General features: G+C 39.0%; 1 protein-coding gene across 2 annotated transcripts; it reads right to left on the bottom strand.

Moving 5' to 3' along the window:
• Positions 1 to 1,919: 1,919 nt before the first annotated feature.
• LOC110093292 (transcription factor TCP2) lies at positions 1,920 to 26,156 on the bottom strand. Of its 2 annotated transcripts, XM_020818128.2 has the most exons (5): positions 25,993 to 26,156; positions 25,612 to 25,908; positions 25,420 to 25,522; positions 23,969 to 25,342; positions 1,920 to 2,151 (listed from the first exon to the last, which is right to left on the bottom strand). In XM_020818128.2, exon 4 carries the CDS (start codon positions 25,161 to 25,163, stop codon positions 23,994 to 23,996), a length of 1,170 nt encoding a protein of 389 aa, XP_020673787.2. In that variant the 5' UTR covers positions 25,164 to 25,342; positions 25,420 to 25,522; positions 25,612 to 25,908; positions 25,993 to 26,156; the 3' UTR covers positions 1,920 to 2,151; positions 23,969 to 23,993. The 2 variants fall into 2 exon arrangements, with proteins under 2 accessions (XP_020673787.2, XP_020673786.2); XM_020818127.2 differs by having other exon boundaries at positions 23,969 to 25,522.

The following is a 26,156-nucleotide window of genomic DNA, read 5'->3' as shown; positions in this document are numbered from 1 at the left end:
ACAAACTTTATTAGATGTTTTGAGGAATATTTTGAATCATACGCATGATTGATTGATTGAGGGTCTATTTGGGATAACTATAATATTTTATAAAATTAATTGTGTAATTACTGTAGAGAAAATAATTTTTCTATTATGATGGTAGCAAGCGGCTTTTCATTATAGAAATTTTTTATACACTTTGAGAAAGCAATAAGAAAATAAAAGCCAAACAAAAATATAATTGTTTGAAAAATAAAGCAACTAAAAGTTATCTCAAAGGGACCCTGATGATCATGTCATTTATGAAAGGCTGTTGCTCACTTGTTTTTATTATTATTGAAATAATCTGTATTTTAAGGCTGATGCTCTCTTTCTATTACAAGAATGATAATCCCTCTCATTTACACATAATGATGACTATTGAGTTTTAACTTCACTTTCATTTTGGTATATAATTATTTTGGCCATCAAAATTTTCTAAAATCAATCTCTATTATTATTGTCACTATAATTCCTTTATTTTTATTTTTTTTTTATTTTATTTGGTCTCACTAAATTTCCTTAATTTCATACATTTTATGATTTTAATCAATTAGGGAGAATTTACAAGAGGTATAAAAAGCATGCACCCCTCCAAAATTTTAAAATATTTTTATATACCATTTTTTTCTCATATAAATATATTTTAATGACCCCTTCAAAATATTTGAATAAATAATAAAAATTTTCTTTGAAAAAAACAGCTAATTTATGTTCCTACTAGAAAAAAATTTCTAACTCCAATCAAAAAAATTAATGTTAATTTTTTCACCTACACATTTTTAATCCTTGCAACATTTTGGTTGAGCATAAATCCTCTTGGATTTTTTGGCGTAGTTATATGCATCTTTTGAATTAATATTTTTTTATGAAATCAAATATCATGTGATCCTAATTACGAGTGTGCCGTGCTAGCTCGCAAGCTAGCCCAATCTCAACCCTCTAACGAGCTCACATGTCAAGTTTATCAAGTTTTGAGTTCAAGTTGGAGCTTATAACCGAGCTTGTTTGCTAAACAAGCTCGAGTTCGAGCTCAATCCTACTCAACTCATTAGCTCCTCAAGCTACTCGATTTTAATATATATATATATTCAGATAACAAAGATTCGAATGTCATAAATAGGAAAGCTAAGTTTAAACTTTTTAAATGAGCTCCAGTACTTGAGTTTGGCTCGAGCTTTAATTTCATGAGTTGAGTTAGAGCTAATTAAATGAGTTTGATCTCCGTATTAGCTAAACGAGCTTATAACCGAGCTCGCTTACTAAATAAGCTCAAGTTCGAAGGATTAGTAAGCTCAAGTTCAAATTCAATCCTGCACAACTCGTTCGCTCCTCGAACTACTCGATATTATATATATATTTTAATATACCCTTCTCTTAAGAATTTATTAAGATAACAAAAATTCAAACATAAAAAATCAATCGAGCCATGCCTGAGCCAAGCTTGAGCTTTTTAAATGAGCTCGAGTTTGATTTTTATATGAGTCGAGTTCGAGCTTGAGTTTAAGCTCAATATTAACTAAATGAGCTCAGCTCAATAATACCACTACTAGACACGACTAGTTCACACCCCTAACCCTAGGCTCCCTAGCAATCACACAATGTAAGAGAGCTCAAAATAAAGTTTAGCTATTACCCTTAATTCTGTGCATGAAAAATTCAATCATATAAAGCTAACAAAAAAAATTGAAGGGTTTAGTTTTTACCTATTTATACATGTAACATTTAAATATATATAATATTTAATATTTAATATTTACTTGCATAATATCAGTCTCCAAATCATATAAATAAACCCCTAATGATAACTTGTCCAAAAAAAAAAAAAAATTTTACTGTATAAATTCTGATTTGGTTCAAAAAACATTCACATAATAACAGCATGATCATTTAATGAGTAAAAATAAAAATTTCCAAATCATTGATATTCAATCAGGATTGTAGTAGATATGTTAAAAAAGTTGACAATTAAAAACAATACTGAAAGTTGTCAGTGTTACACTCCAAACATCAGTTGGCTAACACAGATCATAGAAAGTTCTTGAAAATAACTTCAGTGGATAGCAGTAGAAAGCTCTACTGCTTCTTCATAAACTGAAACAATCAACTACTTAAGGAAGTCTTCAGAACCTGCATATCATAAAGTATGTTATGGCAGCAAGTAACAAGCTGGTAATTAAAGATGAATAAGCACATACATAGCTGGATGACAAAAGAAGAATCTGTACATCTGAATCATTTATAAGACTTCGTTTAGGACGATTTTCTTACTGATTTCTAAAGCAGCTTTCTGGTACAAAAAATTCTATTCTATAAATTTGTACTCAAATGCTGCTTTAGAAAGCAACAGAAAAGCTGTCTCAAACGAAGCCTAATTCTCATATCAAGATGGCTTTTTTAACTGTAATCTGTGAATTCATGTGATTGGCATTATATTACCCTTGGGTGGCCACACTCGTACTTGTTATAAATCAAGGGGGCAAAGTTAATATTTTTACTTACTAATTTTTATCCAGGTGTTAAACTTGCTCAAGGCCCCCTTGAGATCAAAAGAGTGTGGTCATCTGTAGCTGAGTTTTCAGTTTAAATTCATATATGTAAACTGCTTGGGATGTATTTTATTTTCAAATGCTTATAATCCTCATTAAATCATTTGTATAGAAACCTAAATGCAGTTTAAGAAAGAGGGCATCGGGCATATAAACCTTAATTCAAAGAAGACAAATTAATTATCAATTCAATGCTACAAATATTGAACCTTTTTCATTGCAACAATGAAATGTATCTTAACCATCAATTAATAGTCTAATGAGTCATATTATATGAAAAAAAGGATCAGAATATCCTAACTCAATTTATGAGGGGATGGCTTAAAAAACTAAATCATGATATGAAAACATATGACACATGGCATAGAATATCTAAAAATTTTATCTTTAGTAGTTGACTGTTTTTTCAATGATTTTACAGTACATATATTCATGAATTTATAATGCCTATTAAATTACTGTATGTATCAGAAAATTTTTGTTTAGCCTTCAATAAGCATCTATTATAATGATTATATGTCTTAATGTTTTATTATTTTGTCATAAAACTTATGAGAAATCTCTGAATTATAGTCGTATTGTGCAAATCAAAATCATATTATTTCATTAAATTTAAGCCTGTTTGGGCTGACTTTCTTAGTGTTTTTAAGACAATTTTTTAGAACAAAATTTTTTTAAACTAAAAACTTCTGTAATAAAAAGCTATTTAGAAAACAATAAAAAAGCTGTTCAAAATGAAGCCTTAATTGCAATAGATGAGTCATCCCTCAAGTTTTTGTCCTATGATAGTGCAGCCTACGTGGTGTTAATGTTTCTATTAGCAGTGAGGAAGAACTTAGTCAAAACAACAACTGGAGAGACTTTAATAGCTGGGTAAAACAAATAATTCATATGAAACGTAGAAATGCAATTTAAAACAATAGAAAAGAGAAAAAAACTCAATGATGATCTTCGTTTGAACATAACCAGGCTTACCTTTGTTTCTACAAGTAAAAGCAATATGTAAGCATTCTATTAGGACAAACAAATTTGTTCGGAAGGTAAAACAATATGAGCAAAATGCAGAAGTTTTGAGCTGGGGTTAGAGCTCAAATTAGAACGAGGGGATGAACAGATTGAATACAGATGGTGTCAAAATTGTTATGATTCAAGAATGGGTAATTGATAAAACAACCTAATTACCGGTAAATAAACATTCATATTTCACTTTCAAATTTGAATTCAAATTAGCCTTCTTTACCTAAATAAAACCTTCCTAATTCCCTCCCAAATCTGAATTAAAATCATTCATCCTTCGCTAAATAAATCTTTCATAATTCCCTCTCAAATATGAATCTAAAGCAGCCCCCATTCCCTAAATAAACTTAAATAATTCCCTCCTAATTTTAATTTTTGTAGTGGGATAAAGGCTTGATGTTGTTGTTGTTGTTGTAAGTAATTAAATATGGAATTATTTCCCTTTGAGCCTCTCTCTCTTTTCGCCTACCTAGTGGGGTCCAATGGCTCAACCGCCAGTCTATCAATACTCCTCCCCCCCAAAGATCCACCTTATCCTCAAGTTGGAATGAAGAAAACTGCTTTCGAATTGTGTGATAGTGTGGGCCTCGTATTTTGGCAAATTCCTCCACCTAATTAATACCTCCTTCGCCGCAGTATCGCCCAGTCGCACCAGTACTACTTCCATGAGATCCAAAATCACTCCCATGTCATTTGTCAATGTGACCGATAATGTTGAGGATGGCGTGTGTTTTCCAATTGCTCGTCGCAGCTGTGATACGTGAAATACTAGATGAATAACTGTGTTGGGTAGCAAGTACAAATGATAAGCCATTGTGCCGATGCGTTCAACTATTTCATAGGGCCCAAAATACGAAGGATAAAGTTTTTCATTCTTTTTTCTTGCTACAATATTTTGTCTATACAGTCGGAGCTTCAAATACACCATATTCCCGACATCAAATTGTACATCTCTCATGTGTGCATATGCTTGTCTTTTCATGACATGTTAAGCTCTAAATAGGTGCCCTTTTAATTCTGCTAATATCTCATCTCTTTCTTTCAAATAATACTCTACTAAGGATATTGATGTAGGTTTCTAAATATTTGATAGAAAACACTTAGGAAAGAAATTAGAAAACTTCTTCCATTCGGTAAAGCAAAAAAAAATCTAAAAATAGAAACAAGTTCTAGAAACCAGCTTATAAAATCAGTAAACATAAAGAAACAACAACAAGGCTATCCCTCAGAACAACCGACAAACGTCACCTCACATGCAAAGCTCAAAATATAAAGGATAGGTGCTCAAAGGATAGATCTAACTCGGAATCCACCATTGAAATGATCTGGCACAAGTCCACACTCCTCCAGCAAATAACAACCACAACATGGAAGCAAACACCACCAAACTGATACAAATGGGGCAGAAACCGTGGATAGAGAAGAAGATGTAGAAGATTGATATGAAGTAATAGAGGGGAAGGGGAAAGGAAGCTAGCTTGCAAGCTAAAAAACCCGCAGGTTTATATGCAATTCTTTACCAAAACTATCTCTAACTGCAGGAAAACAACCACTTTATATAGGGGGGAAAAGGAAAAAAAAAACATTTAATGCAAGGTAATTAAAGCAACACCCAAATAGTCACTAGAATTCTCTTGAAAACTGCAGTAAATGAGGACTGAAGGGACAACAGCTAGGGGAAAACAAGGCATAAATACAACAGCTAATGGGCAGAAAAACCGAATGGACAACTGCCCAAACCGAGGGGACAGTAGCTAGGGGAAAAAATGTATTAATACAAAAGCTAATGGGCACAAAAATCGAAGGGAGAGCTGCCCAAACCGAGGGGACAATATCTAGGGAAAATAAGGCATTAATACAGCAGCTAATGGACACAAAAATCGAAGGAATAGCTGCCCAAACCGAGGGGACAGCTACCAAGGGGAAAAACAGAGGAAAACAAGGCCCACGAGGGGACAAACCAGCAGCCCACCAAGGGAAAAACCAAAGGAACAAGGTGAAGGATAGGGAGAGACATTCCTAAGAGCACCAACCTAGTATGATCATCAGTTTATTTCCATCATAGGATAACCAAAATTAAAAAAAAAAAAAAAAAAAAAAAAAAAAAAAAAAACATAGAATCCAAATAACAGAGTCCAAAACATAGAAAAATAAAATATATAATGATAATCCTTGATTGCATCAGTTGTCCTGCCCATAATATATCAAATGGGGAGGATCTCTACTATACAAGATTTTGAATAGTGTCGTCTGAGCTGCTGCATGATAAGAAGTATTGTACTAATACTCTACTCAAGCTAACCATCTCGACCGTAATTTTGATATTTCTGATACAAAACACCGTAGATAATTTTTCAGAAGATAAGAATCAACAACTCTTCTTTTCTATCGCTAAAGAAGTGATAAATTTGGAAAAAAATTCTGTGGACGAGAAGAAAAACCGAGAGGAAGAGGGAAGAAGGTTGAATTTTTCTTTACATTTTTGTATAAATTTCCTTGTTTTACTTCATCTAAAACAATTGGTATTTCATAAAGAGAAAGGGAAGGGATTGAAAGCAAAGAGAAAGAAGTTTGAGAGAGGAAGAAAGATTTAGGGATTTTGAGAAAAGTCCCATTTGTAAGTGAATTCTCTATGGTATAACTTTATTTAAATTTTGTTATTTAATCACATTTTCATGAAAGATATTGTATGGATTTAGGGATTTTAGAAAGGAAGAGATCAAGTTGTAGAAGTTGGGTTCTTCAAGGAATTCAACAAGAACGAAAATTTGAGGCTGAGGTAAGAATCAATTAGGTAGATGTTATTGAGAAAGTTGATAAAAGTTATATATATTATAATAAGGAAAAAGTATTGCAAATTACAGGAGTTCACACCCATATGGTATTGGCTGGGGAAGCAATGTACCCACGCACGTTAAAAATAAAAAGGAAAGGGAAAAGGAAAAGAAAATGAAATTAAAATGGTTGAACCTCAATTGGTACATTTAGATGGTGCTCCTGTAAATGAAAATGAGAAAATTGATATAGTAAGGAATTGAATGTCAAATCTATTAAAAGAATTATTAAAATAGAAATAGTGGTTATAAATGAATACCAAGAAAATGACTTATGTGGCATTATAAGATTTATAATGCATGAAAGATGTATGTGTATCGATTGATATTACGAGAAAAAAGTTGTATTTATTATATCAATATATCTATTTTTACTATTTTATAATTGTCAATAATTATCCAGTAAGTTTACCTTGTAAACTCATTCCATTAAACAATGTTTTAGATAAGTCTTCAGAAATTTAGAAATGGCAGAAAGGGATGAGTTCGTCTATAGAAGATGACGCAACATTGAAAACATGAAATTTATAATTTATGCAAATGTTAAGTGTTTGAGAAATTGTTAGTGGCTCTTTAGTTAAATGGTGAAAATTTTATGTTGTATTGCTTATGAATTAAAATGATTTAATCCTACTATCCGACTTTTGTTCTTGCCTCGTTAAGTCAAGCATCAAGGCCAGGTCGTGACACGTCATGCCCTCGACATATCACCTACAGACGAATATAAAGAGGCACTTGGCAAACATAAGCCTCTATGAGCTGCCGTAGAAGACTCCTCATGTATCCCAAAATGCCCTCATGCATGTGTTATAATGCGTGCACACGTAGACACAAAGAAATGTATGTGCAACCACATACCCGCATGAGACCTGACGAGCGTGTTACGGGTACACACGTGACGTATAGGGATGCTATTCGAGTCAATAAATAAACCCAAGTTCGAGCTCGATCCTTCTATACGGGTATATAGGAGTCGACAAAGCTCGAACAATCAAACAAATATACAGTCGCGGCATCGATTGAGATTTTTATTTTATGCGTTCATGTTATGCATTCAAGGTCTATAAAAAGAGAAATTAATTAATAAGAGCACATAATCGGCTTGGACCTGATCCTGTATCGACAATTAATAGGGTTCACAAGGTTCAATCAATGAAATATAATGACCCCATATAACCCGATGATGACTGTGTTGAACGTAGATCTCAACCGGATGAGTTAATTCCAAATATTTCAAATGTCATACAAATACCCTAAAAAATTCGAAACTCCAGGGAAATACTAAAATCAAAATATTTAAAATTGAAATCAATCAACTTCTTAAAGCAAAACCCATCAACATTTCACAACAGTTTGCAAAGATGGATAAATTTGAAAATACACTTTATCTCACAAAGAGCTAGTGTATGGTCGAGAATATTATTAGGATTTATTCTCAAACCATCTCCTGCCAGTAAGGACGTAGCACGTGTCTTCAAACTGGAAGTTTGCCGCCAAATGACATCACAGGTAAACGATTATAACTGGGTATCTTTGAATCGGGTGGTTTGCTGTCAAATGGCACCACTAAATTACGGTTATGGCCAGAGCCCGTAAGCTCTCCAATAACATCAAATTCTTAAGACATGAATCAATGAGATACAATCGATAGGACACTAAGCCCTTTGTTAACTAAGGTGGATTTAAATTTGTCCCCTTAGACAAATATCCACCCTAGGTCTGCAAGGTTACCATCCATGACGGCATGGCTGCCGATAAGGATCTTTCTGTCAGGTTGGGTCGACTACCTCCTCTGACTAAGTAGACCAAGGACCATGATGACACGGGACGACGGAACCATGGGATCTTGATCGAGTCCATCATCCATTCCCCACCATTTCAAATTCCCAATACCAACCAATGTTGCTACTATATGCCAGATAAAATTTATCTCTACATATATGTTCAACGACTAGGCTTAATCGAAAGTTCTCTCTCGTTATCGGGAGGGGTAATTAACTATAGGGACTTGTGCCTATAGGAAACTATAACTTAGATCATGAAGTCCTCGCAAAATGAAGACGAAATCTCTTGATAGTGTCTTATTTACAAACCCAATTTGTCTTCCAAAAATTTACGCCGGAACTTAATCAATTAAAACTCTCTCGAGAGTGGGGGAGGCCGTGGAACAAATTTTCGGAGCCCACAGTTTCGTTCTTGGTTTTACTTCCCCCAACAAATTATTTTTAGAAGATATTACTAGTAAAATTCATTAATGGTAGGAGAAATATTTTATATAGCTAGAAGCTCATATTAAAACACATGAGTATTCAGGTTAGCCTCACATAGACTAACAAGTTAAAAATAGATTGGTGTAGTCCAAATGCTTTCCTCTCATCCATAACTATAAACTTTTTTGTTAAAAAATAGATTTACCCATTGAAGAATATAGTTAACTTTCGTTTTGTCTTTGGTTCAATCATTCTCAAGTTGAAGAATCTAGTTAACTTCCGTTTTGTTTTTTGTTCAATCATTCCCTAGAAAGGGAGGAAGGGAGGGAGCTTTATCACAAGAAAAGAACTTGTGTATTTTTTCATAAAATTAGGTTCTTTTCAAGTGCCTGACTGACCATATGATCAAATATGATTCCTTATGAATATATTAAGCTGAAATTCAACCCTTCATTTAGTAATGAAAATTTCCAAACAACAACTGGCTAATTTAAGACTGCCTATGATAACACCAACGGAAATAATACCTTGCTACAAAGTCAATTTATCAGTAGCCTTACCAAAATTATTTTTAGCAGCATGTGGAGTTACAATTACCTAATAATTTAGTTAAAGCATTCACGAAGCTCAAAAAGATGTTAGTTCAAAATTTTCAACTGTCAACCAAAAAGTTATCATAAATCGCATCCAACAGAGTAAATTAGACATGTTACTAAATATATCAAGATTGCGCAAATAAAAAAAGGATTGGGGTGGGGCTCCTTATTAGAAACATTGATGATTAAATGCCTCCTATCTCTACATTGCTTTAACATATACCTTATAGAAATACTGGACCAAGTTACAAAATTTGAAAGGTTGTGTGAGCCTAAAAACTTTAGTGCCAACAATAAAGCTCTTACACTGGCAGTAAAACCTATGATCCAAAAAAGTGAGATGAAAGTGCATTCGTCTACCCAATTGGCAATAAAGGATAAGAGGAAAAAAGCAATACCTCTAAGACTTAAGTCGACCAATTTAAGAGGTAAGATTAGAGAGATCGTACTGTACAGTTGCTTGTGAATAAGCAAATACTCATTTAAGAGAAGGTGCACTATTAATATCTTTTAACAAGCTGTCAAGATGGGGCTCAAAAAATACCTTCAAGGAATTACTGGACCATGTTGAAAATTATGAAAGATTATTTAAGCCCAAGGACTTCAATGCCAACAATAAAGCTACTCTAGGAAAGTAAAGCAGTAAAATCTATGACCTAAAAAGAGAGATATTAATGCTTTTTCGCTTCTCAATTGGCCAAAAAGAGAAAAAAGAAGAAGCATTCCCTCTAAGTTGACAAAGCCAAGAGTGAAGGTTGATGGAAGCTTGTGAAAAAGCAATGCTCGTTTAAGAATGAGTGTATCACAATCTTTTAGCATGCACTCAAGATGAGTCTCAACAAATATCTTCTACAAATTATTAGACCATGTTGCAAACTTTGAAAAGCATAAGGATTTTAGCACTGATGAAAGGGAAGCAATAAAACCGAAGACCCAAAGAAGTGAGTTCAAAATGCCCATTCACATTCTCAATTGAAAAGAAGAAAGTATTCCATCTAAGTCAGCAAAGCCAGAATGGATGGTATGAGAGCTCCAACCCTATGGAGCTTGTGAATAAGCAGTATTTGTTTAAGGAAAAAGTGCAGCACAAAGATCTTTTAATTAAAGATGAGTTTCAGATGACCAAAATCTCATCATCTACAGCAAACAAACTTGGTTTAAGACTCAAACTACTACCTATACCATTCGATCATCAACAATACAATACAGGATTGCGTTGTCTTCAAATATTTGGTAGAAAAAAGCCATTGAAATGTTGAGCCCACTCTTTCTAACAGCATCCTGATCCATTCTAGATGGGGAAAAGGCCAATGTCATCTTAGCTACCAAGTCCAAAATGCATGAGATGAGCACAAAGAGCATTGCAAGATGAGGATGGAAACCTTTCATCTGAAACCAAACCAAATTAATAATCAAAATCCTCTAAGTTATTGAGAGAGTCAGTTATTACTGTTCAATTTAACAGAAACATGATCCAAAGGGCATCCCTCGAAACTTGAAAGACATCTTAAATGAAAGTGTCTTGAAACCAAGAGAGCAAATTTAATATAGTTTTGAAAACAAAGAGAAGGTTAAGTTTGCGATTTCATGAAAATCATGAAGATAAAAAGGAAATAAGTTAAGAAGGCTGAGAATTGAGACTCAAAAACTTTCAACTTTGTCAATGAAAAAAGAACAATCATTTTGATGGCCACTTGGACTAGAAGAATGTATGTCCAATCTCCGACATGATCCAAAATTCGATCACAACGCTGAAGAACACTCCTAAAGGGACATGTCTAGTTTGTCTACTCATAAAGCTTCCGTTGAGGGCAGATCTTAAGCAAGTGCTCCACCGCCCCTAGTACGTCCCACCAATCAAATTTAGAAGATCCTCCTTAAGAGCTTTCTCAATCATTTAAAGAATCATGATGCATGGCATCACCCCTCACTGATTTGAAGGAAGAACTTCATTTATCTAATGAGGAATATAAAGACAGCCAAGGATGATCTCAAATGTTAAGTGTCCTCGAACTAATAGAAGCTTTGACGATTCTAATGCATAATCAAGAACTTAATTTCCTACTCAAGGAATATAAAGATGAGTATAATATGATCTCTAATGTCAAGTGTCCTGAAGTTGGTAGTTGCTTTAACGATTCTGATGAATCAAAAGAAATCAACTCAAGACCTCTTCGATTCATCAAAAATTTGAGTAGTTGAAGTGACAGCTTCAGAATGAGATATGGGTTGTATGCGGGGGTGCGAAGTGCATCGAGGTCATGATTCGCAAATGAGGTCAGCATGACATCGACGTCAACTGAGAAAGAAGCAAAGTCGCCTTGGAACAAAGTGCAAAGAGGACATGGGAGAAAAGTTCATGATGGAAAGCATGATTTCTTTGAGAGAAGCAACGTATCCATAATTCAACATAGCAAACTGATAGGAAATACTTGAGTTTGCAAGTATTCCTAACCAAAACCAGGGAATCTCAACAGCACAACTGCTGTCCACCGCAGGAAATAGCAGAAAACAGGAAGAAAACTGAGAAAAAAACAATAGAATCTCGGAGGGAAAACGGAGCAAACGCTTTTTATTTCAATGGAAGATGAAAAGCACTTGCAAGATACAACTTTCTTTCAATTCGAGAGGAAGGAAAAACTCTCCAAGATCTCCGGCAACGCCAAGAGCCCAAAACACCAAACCCTAGATCTCAAAATAATTCAAATTCAAGATGAGGAGCTACTTCCCCCCAATCTCCTAATTAAACAAAATTAATCATAAAGGACAATCATACCCTTCCTAAAACAGCCCCCCACATTCAAATTTTCCCTCCCCAATGCAATTAAGACCCACTGGGCCCACTAGGAAGTCCCACCCCCCTTTTCTCTGTTCCGGCGTGAGTAGCATTGGACCGGTCCAGCCGGTTTAGGCATATCAATACTCCCCTCTCAAAAACTCACATTGTCCTCAAGGTGAAAAGAAGGGAATTGCTCTTTCATTCTCTCCATTGGCTCCCACGTTGCATCGAAATCGGGAAGGCCTCTCCACTTAAACAACACTTCTTTGTTACCATCCTTATCTGATCTCACGCCTGTAAGCTCCAGAGGCTCTAATATCACTTCCAACTCTTCCGTCAGTGTCACAGGTAAATCCGTACTAACTGCATGCTCCCCAATAGCTCTCCTCAACTGTGATACATGAAAAATTGGATGTATGGTTGCTGATGGGGGTAGCTTCAGTCGGTACGCCACCGAGCCAATCCTATTCATCACCTCATAAGGCCCAAAGTACATTGGTGCTAATTTATGATTCCTTCTTCTTGCGACTGTCCGCTGTCGGTAGAGTCGTAGTTTTAAGAATACCTTCTCCCCTACTTCAAACGACATGTCTCGCCTGTGTGAATCTGCCTGCTTTTTCATGATCTGTTGGGCTCTCATCAAATGTTTCTTCAAATCTTACAGTACCTTGTCTCTTTCTTCCAAATATTGCTCCACTGACGAAACAGGAGTGCTACCTCTCCCACAATGCACTAGGTGTGGAGGGTCCCTTCCATACAGCACTTTGAATGGGGTCATCTGGGAAGCCGAATGGTACGAGGTATTGTACCAGTATTCAGCCCAAGGCAGCCACTTTGCCCACATCCGCGGGGTCTCTGACAAAAAAACATCTCAAATAGATCTCCACACTTCGGTTCACCACCTCCGTCTGCCCGTCTGTCTGCGGATGATAGGCGGTGCTTCTCTTGAGGATAGTTCCCTGCAATCGGAACAACTCCTTCAAAAACTGACTAAGGAATACCTTGTCTCGATCTGTCACTATCGATTCTGGAACCCCATGTAGTCTGACAACCTCTCTGATAAATGTAGCTGCCACTGACACTGCGGTGTAGGGGTGTCGTAAAAGGACGAAGAGTGCATACTTACTAAGTTTGTCCACCACCACCATGATGACAGTGTATCCTTCTGACCGTGGTAATCCGTCGATGAAGTCCATGGACACTTCCTCCCAAACTTTGTTTGGAAGTGCCAATGGTTGTAACAACCCTCCTGGCGCCATGGCCATGTATTTGTTCCTCTGGCACACTTCACACCTCGCCACCAGCTCCTCCACATCTTTACGCATCCCTTTCCAATAGAGTTCTGCTGCTAGTCTCCTGTATGTCTTCTGAACTCCTGAATGGCCTCCAATTGCGCTACCGTGGAACTCCTGCAACAAGTTGGGAATGTGAATGGAGGTTCGAGGCAGAACGAACCTCCCTTGATGCACTAGTCTCTCCCCCTCAAGGCAGTATCCCGGATGGCTACTCTCATCCTTCCTTAGATCCTCCCTGATCTTTCCCAATTCCTCATCTAACATGCTTTCTTCCTTGATGGCTCTCCAGTCGACTACCAAGGGTACAGACAGCGCCAACTCCTAGAGTTCCCCCACATATCTGGACAGAGCGTCGGCTGCCTTGTTCTCCAACCCAGGCTTATACTGGATCTCAAAGTCATAGCCTAGTAGTTTGGATGGCCACCTCTAATGCTCTTCAATGACCATCCTTTGCTCTAGCAAATACTTCAAGCTCCTCTGATCCGTCCGCACGATAAAGTGCCTTCCCAAGAGATACGGCCGCCACTTTTGAATAGCCAAGATAATGACCATCAATTCTCTTTCATACACTGACTTCAATCTAGCCCTGGTTGAAAGAACTTGACTGAAGTATGCTACTGGCCTGTGATTCTGCTTAAGCACTGCACCTAGCCCATATCCTGATGCATCCGTCTCTACTACAAAGACCTGACCAAAGTATGGAAGAGCTAGAACAGGAACCGTCGTCATAGCTTCTTTTAATCTCTCAAACGCCTGAGTGGCTGCCTCTCCCCAACAAAAATTGTCTTTCTTTAACTGCTCTGTCAGGGGCCATGCAATGTTACCGTACCCCTTCACAAACTTCCTGTAGTATCCTGTCAAACCAAGGAAGCCCCTCAACTCCCTGAGGTTCCTAGACAGTGGTCATTTCTGCATTGCCTCAATTTTAGTTTGATCCGCTGCGACTCCATCTTGGGAAACCACATGTCCCAAGTACTCCACACTCGCCTGAGCAAAACTGCACTTCTTCAAGTTGGCTTTCAACTGATACTCTTAAAGCACTTCCAATACCACCCTCAGATGTTCCAAGTGCTCCTTCACAGTCCTGCTGTACACCAGGATGTCATCGAAGAAGACCAGGACAAGCTTCCTGAAGTGCTGCTTGAAGACCCGATTCATCAAGGATTGAAATATTGCAAGAGCGTTAGTCAATCCAAAGGGCATTACCAGAAATTCATAATGCCCTTCATGTGTCCTGAACGCTGTCTTCGGAACATCGGCCTCCTTCATTCTGATCTGGTGGTATCCGGATTTAAGATCTAGCTTAGAGAACATCACTGCACCATGTAGTAGCTCATCCAACAGCTCATCGATCACAGGAAATGGGAATTTGTCTGGTACAGTGCCTTTATTCAAAGCCCTGTAATCCACACAAAATCTCCAACTTCCATCCTTCTTCTTGAATAGGAGGACTGGACTAGAAAAAGGGTTGTTGCTGGGTATGATAATCTCTGCCTCCAACATTTCCCGGATCAGCTTTTCGATCTCATCTTTCTGAATTTGTGGGTAGCGGTAAGGACGGACGCTGATCGGAGTCGCACCTTCTTTCAGAGTAATGGCATGCTCCAACTCTCTCTAAGGAGGTAAACCCTGGAGAGGGTGAAAGACCTCGCTGTACTGGTGTATGAGTGGCTGTATTGTAGAGGGAACATTGCCTTCCTCCTCCAATCTGACCACTTCCAGGCGGTGCAACTCTACTAAGTAGCCTCCCCCCTCTTCCTGAATGGTTCGGATGAGGGATTTGAGAGAAACCCCTGCCTTGGTCAGTTCGGAATCACCCTGAATTATCCTCTTTTTGCCCCCAACCATCAATTCCATCCTCAGCGTCCCCCAATTGATTTTAGTCTCTCCCAGTGTCTACAGCCATTTCATCCCAAGAATGACATCCGTACTCCCCAATTCCAGGGGAAGGAAGTCTTCCTTTACATGGATCCCTTGAATCCTCAATACTACTCCTATACATACTCCTTGTCCCATCTCTACCTTCCCGGTGCCCATCATTACCCCGTACCCTCCGGTATCCACTAGCTCCATCCCCAAAGCATCAACAATCTGGGTGGAAATGAAATTGTGTGTTGCTCCACTATCTATCAACACCACCACCTCCTGGTCAGAGATCTCTCCTTTCACCTTCATAGTGTGACTCGAAGTGAATCCCACTACTTAGTTCAATGAGACTTCTGCCACGTCCAGATGCAACTTCTCCTCCTCCTCCACCTCAGGGTCATTCCACCTCCTTCGTCTTCCTCGTCTTCACAAACAAGGAGAACCTGAAGAGATCGGTCATTGCACCTATACCCCGGCATGTACTTCTCATCACACCTGAAGCACATCCCTTTTGCCCTTTTCTTCCTGCAGCTCCTTCTCGGTCAGCTTTTTGAACTGCCCCCCATTACCTCCTCCCCCTGATCTCTCCATGGGCACCTCCCTCTGGTTCCCTGGGGCTACCCCTTTGGAGGGTAATACAGCAGTAGTCATCTTGTACGATCCCCCTGAGTAGTTGCCTCGAGCTCCTCTTTCTGATCTCTTATGATCTTCCACCAATTGTGCAAGCTCCATAGCCTTGCCTAAGTTCCTTGACTCCAGCACTCTGACAGCGGTTCGTATCTCCGATTTGAGCCCCTTCATGAAATTCCCTTCCAGGGCCGATTTTGAGATGTGATCCAAACGGCTAGCCAAGTACTCGAATCTGTCCCGATAGTCAGCCACGGTTCCCTCCTGAGTCAGAGCAAAGAACTGTTCATAGAAGTCTCCTCCCCCATCGGCTCGAAAACGCTCTAATAAACAGTCCTTGAACTCTCTCCAGTTCCTGATAGGCTCTCTCATGTCTCGCCATTGATATCATGCCAAAGCCTTCCCTTCCAGACACAATCCTGCCGCCGTCAGCTTCTCATCATCTGTCAACCCGTTAACAGCAAAGTAATGCTCCACCTTGTATATCCAGCCTGGTCATCTTCACCCTCAAAGATGGGCATCTTCAACTTCCTCACCTTCGGATCCCTTCCGTTACCCCGGTACTCTCCATAACCTCTCATTCCTCGAAGAGGAGGTGCTCCCCAAGTGTCCCGGTCCTCCCTCCGACGTTGGTATCCGAATCCGTCGTCATATTCCCCTCTTCCCCTTTCAAAATCAGCACCTCGACGCTGAAATTCAGCACCTCGACGCTGATATTCTTCTCTTCTTTCGCCAAAATCTACACTTCCCTCATATTCCCCTCTCCTGCCTTCAAAATCAGCACCTTGACGCTGAAAATTAGCACTTCCCTCATAGTTTATTTTCCAAGGGTTAGGGTATCTTGAATTTGGCTGAAATTTGAGGGGCCCACTAGGAAGTCCCACCCCCCTTTTCTCTGTTCCGGCGTGAGTAGCATTGGACCGGTCCAGCCGGCCCCTCTGGGCCGGCGGCATATCACAAACTTGAAATATATATAAGAAAGACCTAATGGCGAAGTTTCAAATTTGACAAATATTTACTATGGATTTTCTGTACTCTTAACAAAATATTAAAAAAATTGAAACCAAAACATTTCGAATGCAGCACACTCTAAACACTTTCAACCAAAAAACTCCTAAAGACATTAGAGATGCATTCATAAAATCTTTATCAAATCCTAAGCAATATGAGTCATTTCTTGCAAAGCGGAACATGAAGGTTGCTCTATTTGTCAAAGCTCCTCTGTAATAACTTTTGGTAATGACAATCTCCTTTTGGAAACGACCGAATATAACTAATTGCTCTGTCATGACAAAAAGCAATGCCATTCAAATAATAGTTTTTATTTGACCCGAGCTCTTTTGTCAATCGTATGAGCAATAAAAAGTAGTAGTGGTTGTGTCTCATCATTTCTTATCTCAACAAATACAAAGTGCTCGTCAAGCTTCCAATGAACAAGGACAAAGAATCAGGGTCGTTTGTCTTGCACCTTTGGTTTATGAAGGTCTATACATAAGAAAATGCGATTGACTTTAACCAACATACCACATAAACTTCTAATAATAATAATAAAGAGTTATGCCCACTAATCATGTGAAACAAGTATTTACTATTTTATGAATCCTAAGCCCATTAGCTTTTGAAAAAACACATCCTATAATAATCTAAACATTCATTTATTTGATAAAATAGCACACTAATCAAGACAATAGTACCTGTACATAGCATAAATCAATGTATGTCACTTCAAATATAAGCACTAAATAACTCTTAGACCGGACCAGCCGGTCCATATGGGACTAGCTTACGAAACATAGGCGGAACTCTCTGCCTCACGTGCTATCCGACTACCAAGACAGAGCATTTTGGGAAAGTTTTTGAAGAGAGTTAGGAAGGAAATTTGAATTTAGTGATTGTTTAGAGAATTCCTTTTAAATTGTATGCATTAAATAGTTTATTTTCCGATGGTTAGGGTATCTTGAATTTGGCTGAAATTTGAGATCTCTTAGGTTTAGGTTTTGGGCTCTAGCGGCATCTAGAGATTTTGGAGAGATAGATCCTCCTCTCGAATAGAGGATCAATTGTAGCTTGGTATTTCCAGTTTCCCTTTTATCAAATAATACAAATTTTCTACTGTTTTCATGGTTTTGTGTGGATTTTTGTGGAGAATTCTCGTTGTTTTCTGAGGATTGATAGGAAATACTTGAGATCTCTAAGTGTTTCTATCAAATTGGCATCATAGCAATTTTTGAGATCGTTCGTGGGCTGTTTTCGGTGAATTTCAGTGGCTGTTTTTGGGTCGGTGGAGGAGCAAATTGGTGTTTTTAAGGGCGAAATCCAGATTTTTGAATCTACAAAAATTCGGGGATTGATGGCGGCCAAAAAAGTGGATGCATTGGAGGAACGACTTGAAGGGAGATGAACCAAATTAAGACCGCAGTGGAGGACAAAAATTTCCTCCATGAAGGGCAAATAGTTGACTTACGGGACATGATGACGAACATATTAGAATTTCACAACAAAACGGCGGCTTTAGAGGCAAGAGGGACAGGAGGAAAGAATACGAATTTAGAAATTCGTAAGGATGAAGATAAGGTGGAGATTGTATAGGGAGAAAGAAGAAGACCCCATATGGAGCCTTTCTAGAGGGAGGATACAAGAGGGAGGTATGGGGAATGGCATGGGTATGGGGGGCAAGAGCAAAGGGACGCTGAATGGGAACGTAGGGAGGGATATTATGGCCGCTGAGGTGCTGATTTTAAAGGAAGGAGATGAGAATTCGAAGGAGGTTTTGGGTATGAAAGGGCAAGGGAAGATTGAGAGACATGAGGAGGGCCAAGCAATTAGAAAAGGGGAAACTATGGAGGAATAAGAGGTAACAAGGAAGATCAGAAGGCGGGAAAGTTGAAGATGCCAATTTTCAAAGGAGAGGATGCACATGGGTGGATCTATAAGATGGAGAGGTACTTCGCCACCAATAGGTTGACGGAAGAGGAGAAGTTGACAGCAGTATACTTATATTTGGAGGGAAAGGCGCTGTCATGATACCAGTGGAGAGACCAGAGGAGACCCATACGGAGCTTGAGAGAGTTCAAGGATTATTTAATAGAACATTTTCAAACCGACAGGGGAGGAGATTTCTATGAGCAATTCTTTGTAAAGTACAAAGCTGATGGCACACTAGAAAGATATAAGGCAAGACTAGTGGCAAAAGGGTACACTCAAACATATGGCATTGACTATCAAGAAACCTTTGCACCTGTAGCTAAGATGAACACTGTCAGAATACTACTTCCACTAGCAGTGAAGTACAACTGGCATCTGGAACAATTGGATGTGAAAAATGCAGTCTTGCATGGGGTTCTAGAGGAAGAGATATTTATGAAAATACCACCAAGCTTCAAGAAAAAATCTGAAGGTGACAAAATGTGCAGATTAAAAAAGACCCTATATAGGCTCAAACAATCACCAAGGGCCTGGTTTGGAAGGTTCTCTAAGTTTATGCTCCTTAACAGGTATAAACAAAGCCAAGGGGGTCATACACTATTCTTTAAACATTCAGACTCAGGGGGAGTCACAATATTGCTAGTGTGTGTGGACGATATTATCTTGACTGGAAATAATGTAAAGGAGAAAGATAGTCTAAGGAAAAATCTTACCAAGGAATTTGACATCAAAGAACTTGGTAGACTAAAATACTTTCTTGGAATCGAAGTAGCTCATTCCAGCAGAGGAATCTTCATCTCTCAACAAAAGTACATTAAAGATCTTCTGAAAAAAACAGAGAAACTAGCCTGTAAGCCCGCACCAGTAGAACCTAATATTAAACTGGGGGAAGCTAGAGAGGATCCAGATGTGGATAAAGGGGCCTACCAGAGATTGATAGGGAAATTAATCTATCTTTCCCACACTATACCAAATATAGCATTTGTTGTAAGCATGGTCAGTCAGTTTATGCAAAATTCAAAGCAAGTCCACATGCAAGCGGTTGACAGGATATTACACTACCTTAAAGGAAACCCAAGAAAAGGGATTCTCTTTAAGAGAGATCGCAGAATAACCCTAAAAGTATACACGGATGCTGACTATGCAGGATCACCTGTTGATAGAAGATTTACCTCTGGATACTGCACATTTCTTGGAGGTAACCTAATTACATGGAGAAGCAAGAAACAGAATGTAGGGGCAAGATCTAGTGCAAAAGCAGAATATCGAGCTATGGCTTCGAAAATATGTGAGCTACTATGGATCAAAATAATCCTAGAAGACTTAAAGGTCAAGTGGGATGAGCCCATGAAGCTAAACTGTGACAACAAATTAGCAATCAGCATAGCCCACAATCCAGTCCAGCATGACAGGACCAAACACATAGAAGTGGACAGACATTTCATTAAAGAAAAACTAGATAGTGGTCTAGTAAGTATCGACCATGTATCATCAAAGGATCAACTTGCAGACATTCTTATCAAAAGACTGGACAGTTCTGCCTTTCTTAGAATGATTGACAAGCTGGGAATGACATATTCATATTTCTCAACTTGAGGGGGAGTGTTGAAATCCAATCGTTCCCTGCGCAAAGGATCTAACGGTCACAGAGAGCAATCTGTGGGAAGAAATCATGAATCACGTTGAAACACCTTCCATAGATGGGCAGCTGATTTAGGAAGAGTTATATTTCATTATTGTATAGTTATTTGTTTCCTTATTAAATATATTGTATATATCAATATATAGGGAAGAATTCAGGCAATAAATCTCAAGCTTTTTCCCTCTCGTACCTCTCAAATTAACACAGATTATGCTTGATTTTGCTGAAATTAGTTTTGCTTAAATTGAGTGGGCTCTAGCCGACGATTAGGGATTTGGGAGAGTTGGATCTTCCTCGCCAATTAAAGATCCAACTGCATCTTGTGTTTTTTCTCTTAGTTTTTTTTCAATAAAAAAGAGCTCTTGAGTCTTCTTCTTCCTATATTTCTTATGTCATTCTCTGGTTTTGCTGAAATTGCATCCATTTTTTATCAAATTGGTATCAGAGCTATGTCCTCGGCTAAAACATAAATCTTCATGGCTGATTTTTGTTGTGTTTGTTCTCTCCATCTTACTATTTTTTGTTGTTGGAAGACCATATTCACCATTTTTTGTTATTTCTTTTGTTATTTGGAGCCTAAATCTGAGTATCTATAGCGGGAAGAAAGTAGAATTGCTGAAAGGGCAGATCAAACAATTGAAATCTGATTCTCTAAAAAAGATTTCAGATTTCAAAAAATAATTTCAAGCCATTCATGAGTAGATCTGATGAGGACATCGAGGATCAACGGCTACGATCGTGTCTATTGACCCACCCCTTGCCCTTCCTCTAGTCGCCGGCCGCCCCTTCCATGGAGTTTCAAATTTTGAAATTTTAAATTGTCATGAGCCATTAATTGTTTCCTAATTTAGCTCCTTAATTTACGCCATCAATTTAATTGATTTTCAACTTCGAATTTGAAATTCAAATTGTTTAAATTGATTGCCCTCCTGAATGGAAGTTTTCTCTCCTTAAGAAAACTGAAAATTTATTTCAGATTTTTGTAAAAATCTGAAATTAAATTGGTGGTCCCCACTTATTCAAAACACAAGCCCCTCTCTCCTCTTTATGTAGCCGGCCCCCCTTAATGGGCCAACTCTTTCTCTCCAAATTACATTAATGGCTCCACTAAATCAGCCCCTAATTACCTCCTCCATTAATACCCATAGCTATTATTGAATTAATTTGAAATTTCAAATTAATCTCCCTCCAAAACCACTTGAAGCTGAAATTAATTTCAGTTTTCTAAATTCCTCCTCTCCAATTAATTTTCTTTCCAAACCTAGGCCTAATTCAAAGGGAATTAACTCTTGTTTCCCTCAACTGTTGTCCACGGATTTCCCCACCAAATCCTTCCAGCTCACGTGCATCCAGAAGGAGGAAATCTTGGAATTTTTCCTAGCCAACTGGCTGTCCAGATTTCTGGACAGCTTCTAATTGCTGTCCAAAACTTCAGAACAGCAACGTTGCTGTCCAGAATCAACCCAAGACCAGCCTCCTTTCTGTCCAGAGAATTCTGGACGTTTGGCATGTCAGCCTGCCCACCCACAAACTTGGAAGTTGCTGTCCCAGTTTTGTTCTCCTGCTGTCCAGAGAATCCAACAGCCTTCTAATGCTGTTTTGCCATCCGGCATACTCCCATTTGTTGCCCGGAAGACTCCATTGGCTGCCCACCCACAGAACTTCGCCAAGATCAACCGCCACAATTCGGAACTTCCTCTGTGCACCTAAAACAAGACCTACGAACTTGACTATGGTGAACTCTTCCCCAAGTTTCCTATTTTCCTAGTTTATTTTCAATTGTGGTTATATTTTGACTCACAAAGTTCATGTCAAACTCTCCACCGCTAAAGCTTAGAGAACTAGAGAGTTGAGTGGGGGACTCATGTATAGTGCCTAATCTCATTGTTAGTTTAGGGATTTACGTTGAAAACCATTCATGTACGCAATGTTAGATTAACTTGATTGTTTTATGATCAACTTTTACATGCGTGATTCGGCCTAAGCTTGTCTTACCGCTCTTTGTGTTTTCTTTTGTCGTTCAACATTAACATAAAGTTTATAATTATTGTGCTCTAAATATTAAGCGTGCAAACTCCTTAATTTACTCATCCTTGCCTGTACCTTTTACATCAAGATCGATGGGAAGTTTGTTATAATGGAGGTGATGATGAGGAAGATACTCGAGTTCCAAACCAAAATGACATCATCGGAAGTGGGTGGAGGCCTTGGCGGCCAAGTGATTGGAGGAAACCTTAATTTGATAAGGACAGGGGAAGATCATGAGCTAAAAATTTTGGTGCAAGAAAAGCTGATGTCACTTTTGGAGCCACTTCCAAGGAGGAGAAGGGTGGAGTAGGATTTTTGGTAGAGCAGCGGAGTTTAAAAGGAGAAAACGTTGGGGAGAAGATAAAAGCACCAGAAATGATTCAGCCACCTCTACAGCAGTATCGAGGGGTGTTCAGCAAATTCAGGGTTTGCCTCCTTCACGAGAACACTAGCATGCTATCACCTTGAAGGAATGAGTCTCACCTATTAGTGTCCGTTTGTACCGTCATCCCCAAATCCAAAATGAAGAGATTGAGAGATTTATCAAGGAGATGCTCGGGGCAGGGATCGTTTGACACAGTACCAATCCATTTTCTAGTCCACTACTATTAGTCTAGTGTTTCAACAATAGTTTCCTTCATTCCACCTTGAGGATAAGGTGGCGCCTCGGGAAGGGAGTATTAATGGACCGTCGGTTGAGTTGATGGGCCCCACAAGGGTGGGTGGCAGGCAAGAAGATAAATGGGGTATTGTTTAGGAAAGCTTTAATTATAATTGGAAGGGAATTAGTTGGGAAAGAAATCCAATTTGAATTTCAAATCTAAGAGGAATTTATTTAACAAAAACCCAGAGGAGTGAATATTCATTATATAAGAAGGAATCAAAAGGGAATTGTTTAGAAAATTTTTAATTACAATTGGGAGTGATATAATTATGAAAATAGATCTACTTTGAATTCAAATCTAAGAGGGAATTATTTATAAAAATGGGGCTAATTTGGGAGAGAATTAGGGAGGCTAACAATAGGGTGATTTCATATTATGTTTGATTTTGCTGTAATTAATTTTGCATAGATTGAGTGGGCTCCAACCGATGGGTAGGGATTTGGGAGAACCGGATCTTCCTCTCCAATTGAAGATCCAATAGCATTTTGTATTTTTTTTCTTAGTTCTTTCAATAAAAAAAGAGTTCTTGGTCTTCTTCTTCCTAAATTTCTTATGCATTTCACTGGTTTTGCTAAAATTGCATCCACTTCCTATCACTAACACATAATGATGCAATGTCATTCTTACCATTTATGAAAACATACTTCGATTAAAAAAAGGAAGTCAGCTCTACAATTAAGAACAATCAATTCATTTTCATGCCTTTTTTCTCTTTAATGATGCTAACAATCAATTCATATAATATTTGCTCACATTCATTTTCAATATCAATGAAAATCTGAGAGGATTGCTAAAAGACATGCAAAACGTAATGCTAGTAAATTAATGATGAAATAACTTCACCAGTCAAAAGTGAGCATAAAGTACTATAGATATAAAAGCTGATAATAGAATTGACTGAAAAGAAAAGCTACCAGTGAGCAGAAACATTATTTAGGTTCATTGAGGACGTCGATCCTTTCCTTCCCCTTTCAGTTTGGGGTGCCTATGTGCCTCGTTACAGAAAACCTGCAGACGACCATTGAAACCACCAAGATACTGGTTCTCTGAGGAGGCTCCCTCTGCTGCTGCAATTGGAAGAGAAGAACCGAAGAAGAAAGGCAAGTTTGCACCATCAACAAGGTGGTGATGATGCGGAGAATTGGACTGAAGGGTCCCCCTATTAAATCCAGTAAATACAGAAGAAACGGAGACGTTAAGGTCATAATCTACCCCAGGCGCCACGGCTGCCACAGGAATTACGTGATCCTGCATAAAAGAATACTGTTGCGTATCCTGATGCTCTCCCACAGCAGCAGCATTGTATGACATCATCCCCATTCCCATATGAGTGTTGTTTCCTACATGCAGCATCGAAGAATATCCTGGCGTCAATTGAGGAATTTTGTGTGCCTGCCCAAAGATCCCAGCTTGACCAAAATAATCAGCGGTGGACGTTGCTAACTGTGGCCTCAGCTGCTTCAGGCCAAAACCAGTGCCGCAACCGGCCACTTCAGTGGTGGAGCCTGCGGTAAGCAGCTCAGTGAAAGAGCTGGGCGTGGTCAGATTTGGATGCTGATGGGCAGCTGCATCCAGCTCGTTCTCCTTCTCTTTTGATGTCCTTTCCCGGGCAGTCGCTCTCGTCTGGCACCTCGAAAGTGACAGTGTCGATCCCTTACTCGTCTCCGAAGCGCTGCTGCATGTTGACTTGGACGGCGATATCTGCTGGTCAATGGCCGATGATCCATCTGGATGATTGATGTGCCCGGGAAAAACCATAGCAGGTGGCAACGGAAATGTGTTGCCATCAAGTTCAGGGAGGTCGGAAATGGCAGCGTCAGCAGCCTTAATGAGCCAGTCCACGGCTTTGCTGGGCTGGTCATACCCAAGGCGGTCTTGGAGGTCGTAGAACTGGATGGCGGTGGAGACTGAGAGACGCACACGGCGATCTCGCAGCCCCTTCGCTGTCCACACTTTGCTATGTCGGTCCTTTCCACCGGAAACGCGAGAAACCCTAATAATCCGCGACGAAGCATTCTGCCATGGTCGGAGGCCGCCGGCCCCTTTCACGTCTCCATTTTCCTCGTCCCTCCTGAACCGCTTGCTTGAGTGGATCCCGTTCTTCTCCATCCCTCTCTCATGCCCCTCGTTGTTCGAGGGATCTAGGATTTTAAGATTTTTACTCAACTCACCTACTAATCCTCTGGCAGAACAACTTTGCCTTTGTCTTTTGGCTTTCACTTTTTCCTGGTTCTTTATATGGAAAAGTCAGGGAAGGCGTTTAGGGTTTCAACTTTCACCGTGGCCTACTGCATTGATGAGGAATGCAAAGGAAGGTGAGAAAAAGTGGGTCGTCAACGAGGTGTCAGCAACCCGCTGCTTTTACCTGCGTTGTCATTCTAAGCCTGCCTGAATAGCTGAGCCTTGCGCTGCTTGCTCACAGTGAACAGCGCTCCGCCACTCCTGCTCCATTATGGCTACTCTATGTACTGCCCAACAGTTAAAAATGAACGTTTATTTTATATTATATACAGTAGAGTAGGCGGTATTTTCGTAAGAAATGCGGTAGATAACATACAATCAGTCAACTCCACATTTTTGTGTGAGTTTATTTACGAGTAGGATCAGCAGTACAGAAGCCAAATTAAAACTCGTTTAACAGCGCACCGCGGAGAACTAGCCAACTAGGGTTTCAGAATCTCGACAGATGGGCCTGCAATTCTTCTTCTCCTTCGATAATACAAAATCGAGGCAGCTACTTATATAGGGAGTATGAATTAACTGTGACCTCTATCATCTCCGGTCTCGAACCACGCAGATCGAGCTCGCATTAAACCGCCATTACTGGATCTAAACTTCTCCAGCCATAACGATGCTGCATGTTTACCAGTACATAATTGGATTAATAAAACCATAATTGATCGAAATATAGGAAATATGCTATTAGATTAAAATTTACTGGGATCATAGAAGTGGAGAAGAGGCCGGTTCTCGATCTTAAGAGACTCCGTTTCCGGCGAAGTAAACACAGAACAAGTGCGACACCGCACCACCCGCCGCCTCGCCGCCGTGCACTTTATAGGTAGAAAGCTGTCATATGAATACCCTCAGCATTCATAAAAA

The sequence above is a fragment of the Dendrobium catenatum genome, unplaced genomic scaffold, assembly GCF_001605985.2.
Source record: "Dendrobium catenatum unplaced genomic scaffold, ASM160598v2 fragScaff_scaffold_743, whole genome shotgun sequence".
NCBI lineage: Eukaryota > Viridiplantae > Streptophyta > Magnoliopsida > Asparagales > Orchidaceae > Dendrobium > Dendrobium catenatum.
The sequence above is the reverse complement of the archived record's forward strand: the minus strand, read 5'-3'. Positions and strand labels throughout refer to the sequence as shown.